Raw genomic sequence first — 17614 nt, 5'->3', positions numbered from 1 at the left:
GCGCAGACCAATGGAGTTCCTTTACACCCTTAGTTCCTGAGGGGACATTTATTCTGGAACAGGAAAGGGCCTTCCCTAAACTGTTGACACAAAGTTTAGTGTATATATTAATTGCACACACCTGTTAGTAATGGACGCAGGTCCACATACGTAGGATTTGTAGGATGCAGGATTTATTGCGCCTCCTAGTAGTTGAAGCTGGTGCTTTTCTGTATAGAATAATCGATCTCTAATCAATCGTTTTGATCAGGGTCACGGTGTGTCCAGTGCTACCTGAAAACCAGCTCGAGCCAGAAATCAACTGCAGGGCATCACTCACATCGAGGCTCTTTAGAAAATATATCCTTTAGACATGTTCAGTTCCCCTCGTAACCACATGGAACCGAAGCACATACGGAGGAACACACTATACTTTAGTGTTATACAGCAAAGCGTCCTGTATAAATACGCCAACCGACTTTCCCTCATTTATACACATCCTGACCAAAAAGACCCGCATCTATCACGCCCCCCTCAGGCACGTACGGTCGCTGACCTCTTCTTTCACCCGTAAGAGACGGACTCTCAGCGCAGGATGTTATTGTCTGTCAATCACCCATCTCTCGCCAGCAGAGGTCGCAAGCGCAGCAGCAACGAGAAACCCACTCAATCTTCCTCCCTCAGGGACGGCCGAGTGAGCATGTTGGGAGGACCAGCCAGGTTGGTAGAGCTGATAGATAGAGATCTTATGAAATAAAGTGGTGACTTTTTTTTGCACTTCCCTTTAACTCTTTCTCCCAATCTAGTCATATCCGATTCTCCAATGGTATTTCACTTCTCTACTGCTGCAGACCTCCAATCCTGACCGAGGAGGGTCGTGACTAACACACAACCGCTTCTTTTCACCTGCAGGTGGGTTCATATGGAGACCCGTATCATGCACGGAGAGTCACGCACCGATTTCTGTTATCCCCGTCTCTGTGTAGTGCAGCACCATCGATCAGCCAGCAGAGGGCGTAACTGCAGCAGATATGAGGAATCCTTTATGACCCTCCCTCCCTTAGAAGAAGTGACTTTTTATATAAAGAAATAAGCTAATTTAGAATAGAATCAGAGCAGCAGAGCATAAAAAATAGATTTTATTTATTCATCTTTATTAAAGTATTTGTTTGTGGTCACTGACATCAGCAGATTCATTTTCAGACCACAAAGCAGCTTCATGTTTGTTAAATTCAGCTGAACTTTAAAAAAATTTTATAAAGCGGTATCTTGAAACTGGACGTCAGTCGGTTCTGGGAGTGGCGTTGAGTTTTAAAGACGTTGAGTTTCGAGGTATTTTCTCCCATAAGGATGTTTTGGAAACCTGTTAATGCGTCCATGGTCCCGTGGAGCTGCAGATATTTCATTATACACATTATTATACATGAATATTATATTATACACAGTAACTACACTTGTAACTCGACGTCCCCTAAACTCAAAATCTTTGAAACTCGACGCTTTTCGTCAAGACATTTGTACCTTAAACTTAACGTGTGCAACCGCCGCTTTGTTCAGCGTCAGGTCCAGGGTTACAGCTCCACATGTATCTGTGTTTATCTGGATTCTCCTCCCTGTTTCACTTTTAAACTTGTGTTACAGCTCCAGCTTCTGAGAAACGGTGAGAATCAGAATCAGCTTCTCCCAGAGTCTAAAACGCTTCTGGTTCTAAATAAAGCTTAACGTGGTTTAATGTAGTAAAAGAAGGAGACAGGAGCACTAAACTTCTCTTCATTATTACTGCTCATAAGTTCCTCCACTAATCACATTCCTCACTCGCTGTTTTACTACAATAAGTCACGTTAAGCTTCTCATGTGAATGCGCCGGTGCTGAAGGGAATACGGTATTCCAACATCAAGCATCTCCACCATTAAGAAGCGTCAGGAAACAATAAAGAAGTAAAACTAAAGTGCAGCTTTTATTGTATGTTTATTGATGTGTAACTGTTAGTAATTGTATTTCAGTGTGTTTATATTATATTTGTGTTATTTTCAGTGTTTAAGAGTCAAAAACAACCTCATTATTTTACATGAGACTAAAATATCTGCAGCTCCACGGGACCAGGACGCATTAACAGGTTCCCCAAACATCCTCAGGTAAGCAGCGGTTATGATTTTATGCTGCTGTGAGCTTGATCTGGGTCGCAATGCTGCTGCTTATGATCAAATATCGTCGAGTCTTGAAGAGTTTAAGTTTAGAGAACGTCGAGTAACAAGGTACTGCTATATATATATATAAAAAGAATAAAGGAACACAGAGAGAGACGGAGGGATTTTTACAATGTACAACTTTATTTAAATGAACTCTCAGTGGTTGTAGTCACAGCACAGCTCGCATGTAGAAGCCACACATCTATTTTACAATGATGGGAAATTAAAAAAACAAACAAAACAAAATAATAATAATAATAATAATAAAGGGGGAAACGATAAGATAAAAAACAAACCTGTAAAAACCTAAACCGGAGAGCATCAACAACGTCCTTATTTCCTTTAAAAAACCTCCTCTGTTTAAACTACAGCGTGTTCGTCTTAAAAGGCCACTGAAATGCATAAAATGGGATTTGATCCGATGATCCGACTCGCTAAAATAAAACATCGACCGTGCATGTGCGTGCGTGCGTGATGCTCTCTTACTTCCTTTAAATATAAAATAAAGAAAACAAACATAAACGGGCGGGGTCGGCACTATCTAGACTGGGATGCACGGAGGAAGAACCAAATAAAATACGGACAGCACTCGACGTGGTAGTGATAGTAGTGAAGTCTTTATATTATTCGCATCTCACAATTACCGTGAATATTTATTTCTTTAAAAATAAAACAACAAACCAAAACAAAAGGATGCACTGGGACGCGCCCCGCTCCCGGTTACTCCACGGCGCTATGAAACAGGGTTAAAAAGCCGCGGCGTTTATCGTCTACCGAACGCAAACGGGAAGCGTGGACGCATGCCGCCGTGTGTTCGCCTCGGGGATTATATACAGCTTCACTCAGTACCTGCACCCCCCACCACACACACACACACACACACGGGGGGTAGATAACAGGTCAGAAGTTAAAGGACGGGAGAACGAAGGTCCCAGTGAGTGAAAAATAACTCCAGTCCGGACTCATTCGGATCCACCGCGATATTCTAATCAAAATATCGAGACTATGGGACGAGGGCTACATTTCCAGGCGTGTCCACAGACTCGTGAATCATTTTTGGGCTTCGGTTCGATTGTGCAAGTCTGGCGATGCCTTCAATCCCAAACAAAATATCCCAAGTACGAGCTTCGTTTTAGAACGATTTGATTGGACAGTAGGATGCTGATTCGGTTGCGCAATCCTGACGATGCCGTCCATCCTAAACCTGAAATATGGTGACTATGGGACGAGGGCTACATTTCCAGGCGTGTCCACAAACTTGTGAATCGCATCTAGTTGCAGATGGTTCCATCATTTTTGGACTTCGGTTCGACTGCGCAATCCTAACCCCGCCTTCCATCCTAAACCCAAAATATCGTAACAAGACGAGTCCTAAATTTCTAGGCGTGTCCACAAACTTGTGAATCGCATCTAGTTGCAGATGGTTCCATAATTTTTTGGCCTCGGTTTGGGATGGACTTTGGGTTTCAGAACGATTTGATTGGACAGTTGATGCTGATCGTTTCATCATCGTGTTCGATTGCGCAATCCTGACGATGCCGTCCACCCTAAACCCGAAATATCGTGACTATGGGACGAGTTTCTACTGGGAAGCTTTTACTTTTGCAGGCGTGTCCACAGACTTCTGAACCTCTTATAGATGCAGATTGTTCCATCATTGTGGGGCTGTCCATCCTGAACCCGAAATATCGAGACTATGGGACGAGGGCTAAGTTTCTAGGCGTGTCCACAGACTTCTTGGGCTTCTGTTTGATTGCGCAATCCTAACCCGACCAAAATATCCCAAGTACGATGTTCTATATTTTTTGGGATGGACTTTGGTTTTCAGAACGATTTGATTGGACAGTAGATGCTGATCGTTTCATCAGTGTTCGATTGCGCAATCCTGACGATGCCGTCCATCCTAAACCCGAAATATCGTGACTATGGGACGAGGGTTAAGTTTCTAGGCGTGTCCACAAATTTGTGAATCGCATCTAGTTGCAGATGGTTCCCATCATTTTTGGCCTTCAGTTTGATCATGCAATCCTGTCGATGCCTTAAATCCCGACCAGAACATCCTACATATAAGGTTATAAAGGTTGACTTTCAATTTTCCTCCCAATTTAGTCATATCCAGTTTCCCGATTGCATTGCACCTCCTCTCTACAGACCTCCACTCCCGAGTCGTGACTGGCACACGCCCCCTCCGACACGTGTGCAGCACCACCGCTTCTTTTCACCTGCACCATACAGGTTCATACACACCCTGATCTCCATTATCCCCGTCTCTGTGAAGCCATCGATCAGCCAGCAGAGGGAGTGATTACGGCGGTTATGAGGAATCCCCCTGGATCGCTCATGTAGGCGCCCAGCCTGCCGGTAGCAGAGCGGAGATTTGAACCTCTGCTGCGCCACTTTCGTGAGTTTGTGAAGATTTTACACAATTCAGAATCTGATCCGTGATCTGAAGTGCAACTTCACCCCGAAATAATTCATTCTGCATTTTTTTTTTAACGCTTCAGGCGCTTTTCGTACTGCGAAGGCGTTCACGAGAACAGGAGTCAGCATCACACCTTCGTCCAATCACGTCGTCCGAAGCCCGGATCACTTTCTCTCTTCAGCCTCATTTGAAGTCTTTTCACTCACTCGGGGGAAAGGAAACGGGAAAATCGAGGGACGAGGGAGAAGAGAGAGACTAAAGAACGATAAATCTGACAGGTAGAAGGTCGGGGGCTGGATGAAGGGACGAGGAGAGGAAATAAATCAGAGAAAATGACAGGAACCGTAACACAAAGGTGAGAGGTGACAGCACGAGTGATGGGAACATAATGAGAAAAGCAAAGGAGGGAATAAAGGGCGACACTGAGGGGGGGAACTGAAAATAATTTAGGGAGGTTCAGGTCGGTACCGAAGCGAAAGTACGAGGGTGTAAGGGAGGGAGTAAAACCGTGAGGACGAGAACCGTTTACTGCAGGGCCGAGTGTGTGGATAAAAACCAGCCGTATTGCACATTCAGTAAGAGCTCTAGTGTGTGTGTGTGTGTGTGTGTGTGTGTGTGTGTGTGTGTGTGTGTGTGTGTGTGTGTGTGTGTGTGTGTGTGTGTGTGTGAGATCAGGTTTCGTGCACCAGCACTAATGAATGCTGGGAAATCCGCTGCGCCACCAAAACAAAAAGAAAAGGAGGCGGGACTTCCAGCACAGAGATAAAAGGAGAGATAAAAGGGAAGAGAAGTCAGCCATGGGGAAACAGGAAATGGGCGGAGCTTGAAGTTTGGAAAAGATAAATAAAAGGAGGAAGGAGGGTTTGATTAGAGACGAGAGGCGAAGCACATGACCGAAATCACGAGAGCAGGAGGAACAGAGCCGGACTTCAAAGGGACGTGAAAAGGAAAAGAGAGGGAATCAAACTATGGAAAGGGGGCGTGGCTTCTGGTATGTTAATCATCGTATAAAATGAATCTAAGTGGCTAGATTAATAGAAAATGGGTGGGGCTTCTGGTGGATGGGCTAATAAAAAGGAAAAGGGGCGGGGCAAAGGTGAGTAAAATGGGTGGGGCTTGTGGGTAAACACCAATTAGGAAAGGGCCTATAAGTAGAAACAGCATGAAAGGCAAAAGTGAGACAAGGGGCGGGGCTTTGGAAACTGTAAAGGTAAAGGTGAGAGGAAATGGACAGGGCTTGTGAAACAAGGGGCGTGGCCTATATGTAGAAGGGGCGGGGCTTTGGGGGCTAAACAAAGGTGTGCCTCCTTACATCCTAACATCAAAGGAAATGATAAAGATCAAAGAAAAGAGGTGAAGAAAAGGGGCGGGGCTTTTTTGGGAGCTTCAATGAGAGGAATAAATTGTATAAATATAAATTGGGGAAGGGGCGTGGCCTATACGTAAAAACAGCATTAAAGGCAGAAGCGAAAGAAGGGGCGGGGCTTTGAAACCAAATGAAGACTGATTGGAGAACAAAAAGAAGGAAATGAAGGCGTGGCTCCTTACATCCTGACATAAAAGGAAATGATAAAGATCAAAGAAAATAGGTAAAAACAAGGCGGGGCTTTTGGGATAAAGGGGGGACGGAACTAACGGTAAGGGAGGGGGCGTGGTTTCAAGGTGAGAGATAAATGGGCGAGAGAGGGATACAGATACAGAGAGAGAGAGAGAGATGGGCGAGAGAGGTATACAGATACAGAGAGAGATGGGCGAGAGAGGTATACAGATACAGAGGGAGAGAGAGAGATGGGCGAGAGAGGTATACAGATACAGAGGGAGAGAGAGAGATGGGCGAGAGAGGTATACAGATACAGAGAGAGATGGGCGAGAGAGGTATACAGATACAGAGGGAGAGAGAGAGATGGGCGAGAGAGGTATACAGATACAGAGGGAGAGAGAGAGATGGGCGAGAGAGGTATACAGATACAGAGAGAGATGGGCGAGAGAGGTATACAGATACAGAGGGAGAGAGAGAGATGGGCGAGAGAGGTATACAGATACAGAGAGAGAGAGATGGGCGAGAGAGGTATACAGATACAGAGAGAGAGAGTTAATAAAATGAGAACAGCCGATTTTGCTTTATTTGCGATTTCGGTGCAAACAACCGTGTTTAATCGGTCTCACACCTGTAAACTGTGTGTGTGCGAGTGTGTGTGTGCGAGTGTGTGTGTGCGAGTGTGTGTGTGTGTGCGAGTGTGTGGCAGCAGCAGATTAAACAGACAGGGGGGCGAGAGCGTTCGGGACGAGTGAAGCGAGGGGGCGAGCGAGGGAGGGCGGGTGATAATAGAAAGAGGTGGTGGAGGGTGCATGGGGTGCGGCGGCTGCGAGTCGCTCAGGTTTGCGGGAGTGCAGTACCCGCAGCGTGAGGACAGGGGGCGCTGCTCTATTTGGAGAGTTTGCTAATGACTCGGATCAGTGCGCCGTTCTCGTCTTTTAGCCTCTGGTTGTCGGCTTTCAAGTCTGGTAGCGTCTGTAAGAGAGAGAGAGAGAGAGAGAGAGAGAGAGAGAGAGAGAGAGAACAGGAGAGCGGTCAGTCCGTGCAGATAGCTAGCGACAGCGCTGAAGTGACATAGCGATTGGATTAGCGATCGCCGCGCTCGGTTAGTGGCTAACGTGCTTGTCGGCTTCCTCCGATTAGTCGCTGCAAGAGCAAATTCCTGAACGTACAATGAGCACCGGAATATAACTACACAAGCCTAAAATACTGCAGCATCTAAGCTAGATGGACCGTGGCGGATACACTTTAGCAGCTTCTAATTGAGGGTGGTTCCTGGATTATATACAAGGTTCTCAAATGATCTAGAACAGTTTAGAGTAGTGTAAATAGTCTAAATAGTTCAGAATAGTCTCAAATAGTTTAAATAGTTTAGAATAATGTAAATAGTCTACAATAGTCTAGAGTAGTTTAGACTAGTCTAAATAGTCTAGAATAATTTAGAATAGTCTAGAGTAGTCTAGAGTAGTTTAGAATAGTCTAGAATAGTCTGGAGTAGTCTAGAAAAGTTTAGAGTAGTCTAGAGTAGTGTAGAGTAGTCTAGAATAGTTTAGAGTAGTTTAGAATAATTTGGAATAGCCTGAATAGTCTAGAGTAGTTTAGAATAGTCTAGAATAGTTTAGAATAATTTGGAATAGCCTGAATAGTCTAGAATAGTCCAGTAGTCTAGAGTAGTCTAGAGTAGTCTAGAATAGTTTATACTAGTTTAGATAGTTTGGAATAGAGAATACTCTAGAATAGTCTAAAGTAGTTTAGAGTAGTTTAGAATAGTTTGAAGCAGTCTAGAATAATCTGAAGTCTAGAATAGTTTAGAGTAATCTACAATAGTTTAGACTACCGTATTTTCCGCACTATAAGGCGCACCGGATTATAAGGCGCAGTCTCAATTACGGGGTCTATTTCTGTACTTAACACATACATAAGGCGCACCGTATTATAAGGCGCATGCTAAAACATACGGTCTACAAAAAAAAGGTAACGGAAGCAAAGGTGGCGTGGCAGAGGTAAGCGTACGTACTGTACGTATTACGTAATGTTCTCTGATTGGTTTATCGCTGCCAGCGTTTGTAGTGTACGTATTACGTCCCTGTGTCAGCGGGAAATGGTCCGATAGTCAATCAAGAGGAGCGTTTACCAAAGTCAACAACAACATTTTTACAGATTTTGGAACTCAGTGCACACATAAGGCGCACCGGATTATTAGGCGCACGGCAGATTTTTGAGAAAATTTAAGGCTTTTAGGTGCGCCTTATAGTGCGGAAAATACGGTAGTTTAGAATAGTTTGGAATAGCCTGAATACTCTAGAATAGTCTAGTAGACTAGAGTAGTCTAGAATAGTTTAGAGTAGTCTAGATAGTCTAGAATAGTCTAAATACTGCAGTCTAGAGTAGTCTAGAATAGTCTAGAATAGTTTAGAATAGTCTAGAGTAGTGTAGTAGCCTAGAATAGTTTATAGTAGTCTGGAATAGTCTAGAATAGTTTAGAGTAGTCCACAATAGTTTAGAGCCTCTAGAATAGTTTGGAATAGTCTGGAATAGTCTAGAATACTCTAGAATAGTCTAAATAGTCTAGAATAGTTTAGACTTGACTAAATAGAAGTGGTGTTGAGTTTTAAAGACGTTGAGTTTCGAGGTATTTTTCCCCATAAGGATGTTTGGAGAACCTGTTAATGTGTCCATGGTCCCGTGGAGCTGCAGATATTTTAGTCTCATGTAAAATAATGAGGTTGTTTTTGACACTTAAACACTGAAAATAACACAAATATAATATAAACACACTGAAATACAATTACTAACAGTTAAACATCAATAAAAATACAATAAAAGCTGCACTTTAGTTTCACTTCTTTATCGTTTCCAAATGCAGATTCGTCTCATATTCACACTTTGATGACGTCTAAAGGGCGCCGAGTTTTAAAGATTTGGAGTTTACAGGATGTCGAGCAGCGACGATAGTGTGATAAACTCCAATCGGCAACAACTGGACCAAATGAAAAGGCGATAAAAACAATAAAGAACTGATTTTGAAAAAATTTATATTAGTGCAAAATCCAGAGACGAAAGAGAGGAAGTCGACAAGGATTAATGATATTGGAACACGAGCTCATCAAAACCAACCGCAGCCTGAACTAGAATCTCAGATCAGACCACAGCAGCCGAGTCGATCCAAACCTCCAGTACATGAACCATGCATCAGAGAATCTTCTATAGGCGACCCAGCAGGTACCTATAGAAGATACGGCTTTGAGCTTCATCAAACTGCTGGTGAGTAACGAGAATGCCACGTTAACGTCAGAGTCTAAACCCCCGAGTGTAAAGTTCTGGGAGGTGGAAGGAGACACAACCAACCACAATCTAACAAATGAACCTCTGGAACCTTAACCTGTGGAGGAACCACTAGCTAGGGTTGACTTATCAACAAAATTTGGTGAAGGAACAGCAGAGGAACCCGAACCAGATGAACTGAAGACAGCACAGAACAGCACCAATCAGCATCCAACATCCAGGGACAGGAAGGCTTACAATATCATCAAGGGTTGCCTCAGAATTTGGAGTCAATAAAAGCAGAACCAATCAACTCCAAGGATTGAACAGGGAGGTTGAAGTCTTCATTAAGAAGACCACCAATCTTTCCCCCAGCCTTGGGAAGCTCAAGTTCCTAAGAGCAGCATTAATAAGCTCCCTTAAATACCCTCTGAGGATGGTGGCATCATTAAGGCTCAAATCAAAGAGCCTCAAGTCTCCTGAGAGGGCAGTGCCAATCAACTCTTAAGACTTGAACTGAAGAGGCTTAAGTCTCTAATACCAGGAGCTCCAATCTGCTCCCAGCCTCGGAATGACTTGTGGTTCGAAGCGGAGATGTTGTGAGCAGCGCCTCTTAGCTTCCCAGAATTAAAACCGAGTCCCCTGCAAGACTGGTGCTAATCTCAAAAGCTCAAGGTTAAGTGAGAGTAATGCCAATCAGCCACAGACGACAGAATGGCATGTGGCATCACAGATGCTCGAATCAGAAAGGATGGAAGCCTCTGTAAGAGCAATGCCAATCAGCATACACCACTGAGGCACCAATCAACCCCAAAGTCTTAAAATAGAGAGGTTAAGTGACTATCTGCCCCCAGCCCCAGGATGACCTACGGTATCAAGTCTTAAACCAGATAGGTTGGAATTCCTGACAAGAGCTGGGCCAAATCATTTCTGGTTCCCAGCCACAGGATCGGTTCAGGTCATCAAGGCTTAAACCAAAAAGGTTCAAGTGCTCTAAGAAAGCAGTGCCAATCAGTTTCTGGAAAACAATCCAGACTCCACCCATGGTGCGGCTTCTAGCATAATTAAGGAATGAATTATGGAATCCCCTGCACGAGCAGGGACGTTGGAATCCCCAATGATCAGCTCCCGACTACAGGACTGCTCGTGGTAACATCTGGGCTCGATCCAGAGTAGCTGGAAGTCCCCAGATGAGAGCGGCACCAATCGGTTCCCAAAGCTTGAACTATAGAGGCTGGAATCCCCAATGATCAGCTCCCAACTACAGAACTGCTCATGGTAACATCAAGGCTCGATCCCATCCCATCCCATGCTGTGAACCTGACTGGCCTCCTGGGTTGACTCTTGCTGATGTCAAGACCCATTTTATGGCTCCTGATTGGCTCTGATCTTGCAGGGGACCTCAACATCTCTAGATTAAGCTTTGGGAACTGATTGGTGCCGCTCATATTTGGAAACTTCCAGACTTCCAGAGTAGTTGGACGTCCCCAGATGAGAGCGGCACCAATCAGCTCCAAAAGCTTAAACTAGAGAAATTGAGGTCACCTGCAAGATCAGAGCCAATCAGGAGCCATAAAATGGGTCTTCAGCAAGAGTCAACCCACAGGGCCAATCAGGTTCACAGCATGGGATGGCTGAGGTTCCTGACCGGTGTAGCGCCCAGTAGCTTCCGCCACTGGACTCTAGAGCAGTGGAGACGTGTTCTCTGGAGTGACGAGTCTGGGTTTGGCGGTTGCCAGGAGAACGGTACCTGTCTGACTGTATTGTGCCGAGTGTGAAGTGTGGTGGAGGGGGGATGATGGTGTGGGGGTGTTCTTCATGAGTCGGGCTCGGCCCCTTAGTTCCAGTGAGAGGAACTCTTAATGCTTCAGCACACCAAGAGATTCTGGACAATTTCATGCTCCCAACTTTGTGGGAACAGTTTGGGGATGGCCCCTTCCTGTTCCAACATGACCGCGCACCAGTGCACAAAGCTCCATAAAGACGTGGATGAGCCAGTTTGGTGTGGAAGAACTCGACTAGAACTTGACCGATAGATAGAACACCTTTGGGATGAATTAGAGGGGAGACTGTGAGCCAGGCCTTCTCGTCCAACATCAGTGTCTGACCTCACAAATGCGCTTCTAGAAGGATGGTCAGAAATTCCCATAAACACACTCCTAAACCTTGTGGAAAGCCTTCCCAGAGGAGCTGAAGCTGTTATAGCTGCAAAGGGTGGCGACATCATATTAAACCCTATGGATTAAGAATGGGAGTCACTCAAGTTCATGTGTGTGTGAAGGCAGACGAGCCTAATAATAATGTTTATTCCAGGTGTTTGTGTATTTAGATGCATGAATGCAGAAGCCATGCAGCCCAGCAGAACCTCAGCCACCAGACCCCCCCCCCCCCCCCCCCCCATTAATAATTCCAAACTGGGCTCGTCTCAAACCAGGACGGACCTCAAACGTTCATGCAGGAAGCCGGTCCGGTTATACGGAGCTTCACTCCACAGCAACACACTCCAGACGGGGGGCCAGATCAGCTCCTCCTCCACAGTGCAGCTTATTACCGAGAGGATTCGAACCCTCATCACCAAAATAAAAGCTGAGGAGGACGGTACCGCTTCTTTTCACCTGCCAGAGTCGGTTTCACAGAGAGCAGTGTTGTGTATGGAGAGTCAGGCACTGCTGTGCATTATTCAGCATCTCTGTGCAGCACCTCAGCCAGCCAGCAGGGGTCATAATTGCAGCAGTAATGAGAAATCATTACATGTAGGAACTGTTTGTGGCTACAACAGTCTCGACTCTTTTATAAAGGCTTTTCACAAGCCACAGCAGGAATTTGAGCCCTCGGGCGGGAAGGCCTGGCTTCACAGTCGGCATTCCAACTCATCCCAAAAACGTTTAATGTGTTGAAGTCAGGGCCACTGATGTTTCTCCACACCAAACTCATGTTTTATGGATCTTGGATCTGCTTTTTACACCTGTAAGCGGAGGGCGTGGCCGAAACACCTGAACTCTATCATCAGAAGGGGCGTCCACATACATTTGGCTATAAAACTCCGAGTTCGAGTTGAGATTGAACCTGGTGAATGAAGGTGGTTCCTCAGTAATAGAACCGCACTGTGGAGGAGGAGGGGAACACGTCCTTTAGGGAAATGCAGGGGGGGGGGCGGAGCAACAGCTGGGGGCACCTGCCTGTCTGCGGGAGCGGGCGGAGCCAAAACGGAACAGGTATATGGTGGGGGCGGGGCTTATAGGTCAGCGGCGGGGAGTTTGTAGAGAACGCGAGCCAGAGCTTTGTTCTCGGCCTGCAATCTCTCGTTATAGCGCCTCAGAGCCTGAACCTGCTTTATCTCAGGGAGGTTCTACACACGGGAGGAGAAAATCAGAGGAGAAAGAGAGAGGAGAGAAAGGAGGAGAAAACCAGAGGAGGAGAAAGGAGGAGAAAACCAGAGGAAGAGAAAGGAGGAGAAAACCAGAGGAGAAAAAAAGAGGAGAAAGAGAGAGGAGAAGACCAGAGGAGAAAGAGAGAGGAGAAGACCAGAGGAGAAAGAGAGAGGAGAAAAAGAGAGGATAAAGGAGGAAAAAACAGAGGAGAAAGGAGAAGACCAGAGGAGAAAAGAGGAAAAAACCAGAGGAGAAAGGAAGAGAAAACCAGAGGAGGAGAAAATCAGAGGAGAAAGAGAGAGGAGAGAAAGCCAGAGGAGGAGAAAGGAGGAGAAAACCAGAGGAGAAAGAGAGAGGAGAGAAAGCCAGAGGAGGAGAAAGGAGGAGAAAACCAGAGGAGGAGAAAGGAGGAGAAAACCAGAGGAAGAGAAAGGAGGAGAAAACCAGAGGAGAAAGGAGGAGAAAACCAGAGGAGAAAAAAAGAGGAGAAAGAGAGAGGAGAAGACCAGAGGAGAAAGAGAGAGAAGACCAGAGGAGAAAGAGAGAGGAGAAAAAGAGAGGATAAAGGAGGAAAAAACAGAGGAGAAAGGAGAAGACCAGAGGAGAAAAGAGGAAAAAACCAGAGGAGAAAGGAAGAGAAAACCAGAGAAGGAGAAAGGAGGAGAAAACCAGAGGAGAAAGGAAGAGAAAACCAGAGGAGAAAACCAGAGGAGAACACCAGAGGAGAAAGGAGGAGAAAACCAGAGGAGGAGAAAAGAAAACCAGAGGAGAAATGAGGAGAAAACCAGAGGAGAAAGAGAACCAGAGGAGAAAACCAGAGGAGAAAACCACAGGAGAAAGAAGGAGAAATTACAAAGCAGGAGAAAGACAAGGAGAAAAGAAGAACAAAGATGAGAGACGGAAGTAAGAGAAAGAAAGAGAAAAGAGAAAGACAGAAATGAAAAAGAGACAGAAAGAGAAACAATGAGATGAAAGTGAGATCAAGAGAGAAGAAACAGCAAAATACAGAACACAGAGAGGGAGAAACACTCGCACCCTCACAGTCAAGCACTCGCACCCTCATACACATTCGAGCACTCGCACATTCACTCACACATTCGAACTCGCAAACTTGCACACACAAGCACTCGCATAATTACACAGTCGCACACTCACTCTCATACACTTAAGCACTCGCACACATTCGAACTCGCAAACAAGCACTCGCACACTCGTGAACTTGCACACTTACACACACAAGCACTCGCATACTTACACAGTCGCACACTCACACACACTCGCGAACTTGCACACTGACACACACAAGCACTCGCATACTTACAAAGTCGCACTCACTCACTCACAAACAAGCACTCGCACACATTCAAACTTGCAAACAAGCACTCGCGAACTTACACAGTTGCACATTCACTCACACTCAAGCACTCGCACACTTACACACTCAAGCACTCGCAACACATTCGCACTCGCACACATTCAAACTCGCAAACAAGCACTCGCACACTCGCGAACTTGCACACACAAGCACTCGCATACTTACACAGTCGCACACTCACTCACACACTTAAGCACTCGCACACATTCAAACTCGCAAACAAGCACTCGCACACTCGCGAACTTGCACACTTGCACACACAAGCACTCGCATACTTACACAGTCGCACACTCACTGACACACACACACTCAAACACTCGCGAACTTGCACACTTACACACACAAGCACTCGCATTCATACACAGTCGCACACTCACTCACACACTTAAGCACTCGCACACATTCGAACTCGCAAACAAGCACTCGCACACTCGCACACAAGCACTCGCACACATTCGAACTCGCAAACAAGCACTCGCACACTTACACAGTCCCACACTCACTCACACACACCCACTGACACTCTCACACACACTCAAGCACTCGCAAACTTGCACACACAAGCACTCGCATACTTACACAGTCGCACACTCACACACACACACCCACTGACACTCTCACACACACTCAAGCACTCGCACACTCACGCTCTCACACACTCAGATTTAGTTTTACTTTTTGAAAATCAACTCAACACTGGTCTCTTATTTCGGTTGAAGTGTGGACGCACCTCTTTATGGAAACATCAAACCGACGCTGATAAAACGAGTTAACAGTCTTTAACCCCCCGGTGCAGAAGCCTGAACAATCCACCTGCTGCAGCCTTCCTACATGATCCATCATCTATCAGAAAACCAGCGTCCACGTCTCATTTAATAAGAGGACACGTCAGATTCACGTTCATTCTGAGAGCGATGAACACAAACCCTCATATCCAGCCACCGAGGACCAAACAGTCTGAAGGCCTCAGAGAGGAGAGTGGTGCTGGTCACCGAGCGCCTCTGTACAGCACAGAGGGGGAAGAGTGGGACTGGTACGAGTGCACCAAGGGGTTAAAGACACCAAGATCAGAGGACCTCTAATGTACAGTCAGTGTAGGATTACCTTCAGTTCTTCCTCCATCTCGGAGATCTTCCTTTCTAGAGCTCTTCTTTCCTACACACACACAGAGTGATAGTCAGACAGAGCTGCAGACGACATGTATACAACAGGGCGATATAGATAGAGTAGTGTGAATAAGTATTCACCCCCCGGTAACCCCCGGTAACCTAGGGAGAATGTAAGGTCATCTGATCATGAGTTGAAGCTGAGCTGTAATAGGGTAACGCAGCAGGACAGAGGGTGATATACAGTGTATCACAAAAGTGAGTACACCCCTCACATTTCTGCAGATATTTAAGTATATCTTTTCATGGGACAACACTGACAAAATGACACTTTGACACAATGAAAAGTAGTCTGTGTGCAGCTTATATAACAGTGTAAATTTATTCTTCCCTCAAAATAACTCAATATACAGCCATTAATGTCTAAACCACCGGCAACAAAAGTGAGTACACCCCTTAGTGAAAGTTCCTGAAGTGTCAATATTTTGTGTGGCCATCATTATTTCCCAGAACTGCCTTAACTCTCCTGGGCATGGAGTTTACCAGAGCTTCACAGGTTGCCACTGGAATGCTTTTCCACTCCTCCATGACGACATCACGGAGCTGGCGGATATTCGAGACTTTGCGCTCCTCCACCTTCCGCTTGAGGATGCCCCAAAGATTTTCTATTGGGTTTAGGTCTGGAGACATGCTTGGCCAGTCCATCACCTTTACCCTCAGCCTCTTCAATAAAGCAGTGGTCGTCTTAGAGGTGTGTTTGGGGTCATTATCATGCTGGAACACTGCCCTGCGACCCAGTTTCCGGAGGGAGGGGATCATGCTCTGCTTCAGTATTTCACAGTACATATTGGAGTTCATGTGTCCCTCAATGAAATGTAACTCCCCAACACCTGCTGCACTCATGCAGCCCCAGACCATGGCATTCCCACCACCATGCTTGACTGTAGGCATGACACACTTATCTTTGTACTCCTCACCTGATTGCCGCCACACATGCTTGAGACCATCTGAACCAAACAAATTAATCTTGGTCTCATCAGACCATAGGACATGGTTCCAGTAATCCATGTCCTTTGTTGACATGTCTTCAGCAAACTGTTTGCGGGCTTTCTTGTGTAGAGACTTCAGAAGAGGCTTCCTTCTGAGGTGACAGCCATGCAGACCAATTTGATGTAGTGTGCGGCGTATGGTCTGAGCACTGACAGGCTGACCCCCCACCTTTTCAATCTCTGCAGCAATGCTGACAGCACTCCTGCGCCTATCTTTCAAAGACAGCAGTTGGATGTGACGCTGAGCACGTGCACTCAGCTTCTTTGGACGACCAACGCGAGGTCTGTTCTGAGTGGACCCTGCTCTTTTAAAACGCTGGATGATCTTGGCCACTGTGCTGCAGCCCAGTTTCAGGGTGTTGGCAATCTTCTTGTAGCCTTGGCCATCTTCATGTAGCGCAACAATTCGTCTTTTAGGATCCTCAGAGAGTTCTTTGCCATGAGGTGCCATGTTGGAACTTTCAGTGACCAGTATGAGAGAGTGTGAGAGCTGTACTACTAAATTGAACACACCTGCTCCCTATGCACACCTGAGACCTAGTAACACTAACAAATCACATGACATTTTGGAGGGAAAATGACAAGCAGTGCTCAATTTGGACATTTAGGGGTGTAGTCTCTTAGGGGTGTACTCACTTTTGTTGCCGGTGGTTTAGACATTAATGGCTATATATTGAGTTATTTTGAGGGAAGAATAAATTTACACTGTTATATAAGCTGCACACAGACTACTTTTCATTGTGTCAAAGTGTCATTTTGTCAGTGTTGTCCCATGAAAAGATATACTTAAATATCTGCAGAAATGTGAGGGGTGTACTCACTTTTGTGATACACTGTAGGTGTTGGGAAACCATCCAGATTTACACTGGAAATTAATTAATATGCATTGACAGATGGGAGGGGGGGGAGCAAATACTTTTTCATACCACAGTAGATAGCCACACACACACACACACACACACACACACACACACACACACACACACACACACACACAGGTGAGCGAGTGATCCATGTGAAAAACACCACACACTGTTCTGTGGGACGAATCAAAGCCAAACCCGAGGAAACGTAGCCTGATCGACCGTGTACAACACAGTGTACAGACCGTGCTGGGATTTCTGATGTGGCGGCACAGAGAGTTCCACGGCTGGTGGCGTCTCCGTGTCCGTACAAACAGGGCTGGTTCGGCTGCACCGGTTTGACGGGTACGTGGATCAGTGGTCTGTGATCAAGGTCAGAACATGTCTCCAAAATCTACCCACCACCAACGTACCGATCAGTCTGAACCCGTCTGTCCTCTAGTCTAGTCATCTACGCC

At 45.8% G+C, this 17614-nt stretch overlaps 1 protein-coding gene across 4 annotated transcripts in view; it reads right to left on the bottom strand.

Moving 5' to 3' along the window:
• Nucleotides 1-1187: 1187 nt before the first annotated feature.
• The window catches only part of ppp1r12a (protein phosphatase 1, regulatory subunit 12A), a 105795-nt gene continuing 89368 nt past the window's right edge, over nt 1188-17614 (bottom strand). For 2 of the 4 annotated variants that reach the window (XM_062997123.1, XM_062997136.1), the window contains 2 exons: nt 15243-15293; nt 1188-1370 (listed from right to left, as the gene is read on the bottom strand). In XM_062997123.1, the coding sequence (XP_062853193.1) occupies nt 1212-1370; nt 15243-15293 (210 nt within the window). In that variant the 3' untranslated portion in view covers nt 1188-1211. Of the gene's footprint in view, nt 1371-2289; nt 7104-12582; nt 12742-15242; nt 15294-17614 lie in introns of those variants that run through there. The other 2 variants (XM_062997130.1, XM_062997143.1) reach the window with 2 other exon arrangements.

This window comes from Trichomycterus rosablanca, chromosome 1, assembly GCF_030014385.1.
Source record: "Trichomycterus rosablanca isolate fTriRos1 chromosome 1, fTriRos1.hap1, whole genome shotgun sequence".
Taxonomy (NCBI): Eukaryota; Metazoa; Chordata; class Actinopteri; order Siluriformes; family Trichomycteridae; genus Trichomycterus; species Trichomycterus rosablanca.
This window is presented reverse-complemented; position numbering and strand designations above follow the sequence as displayed.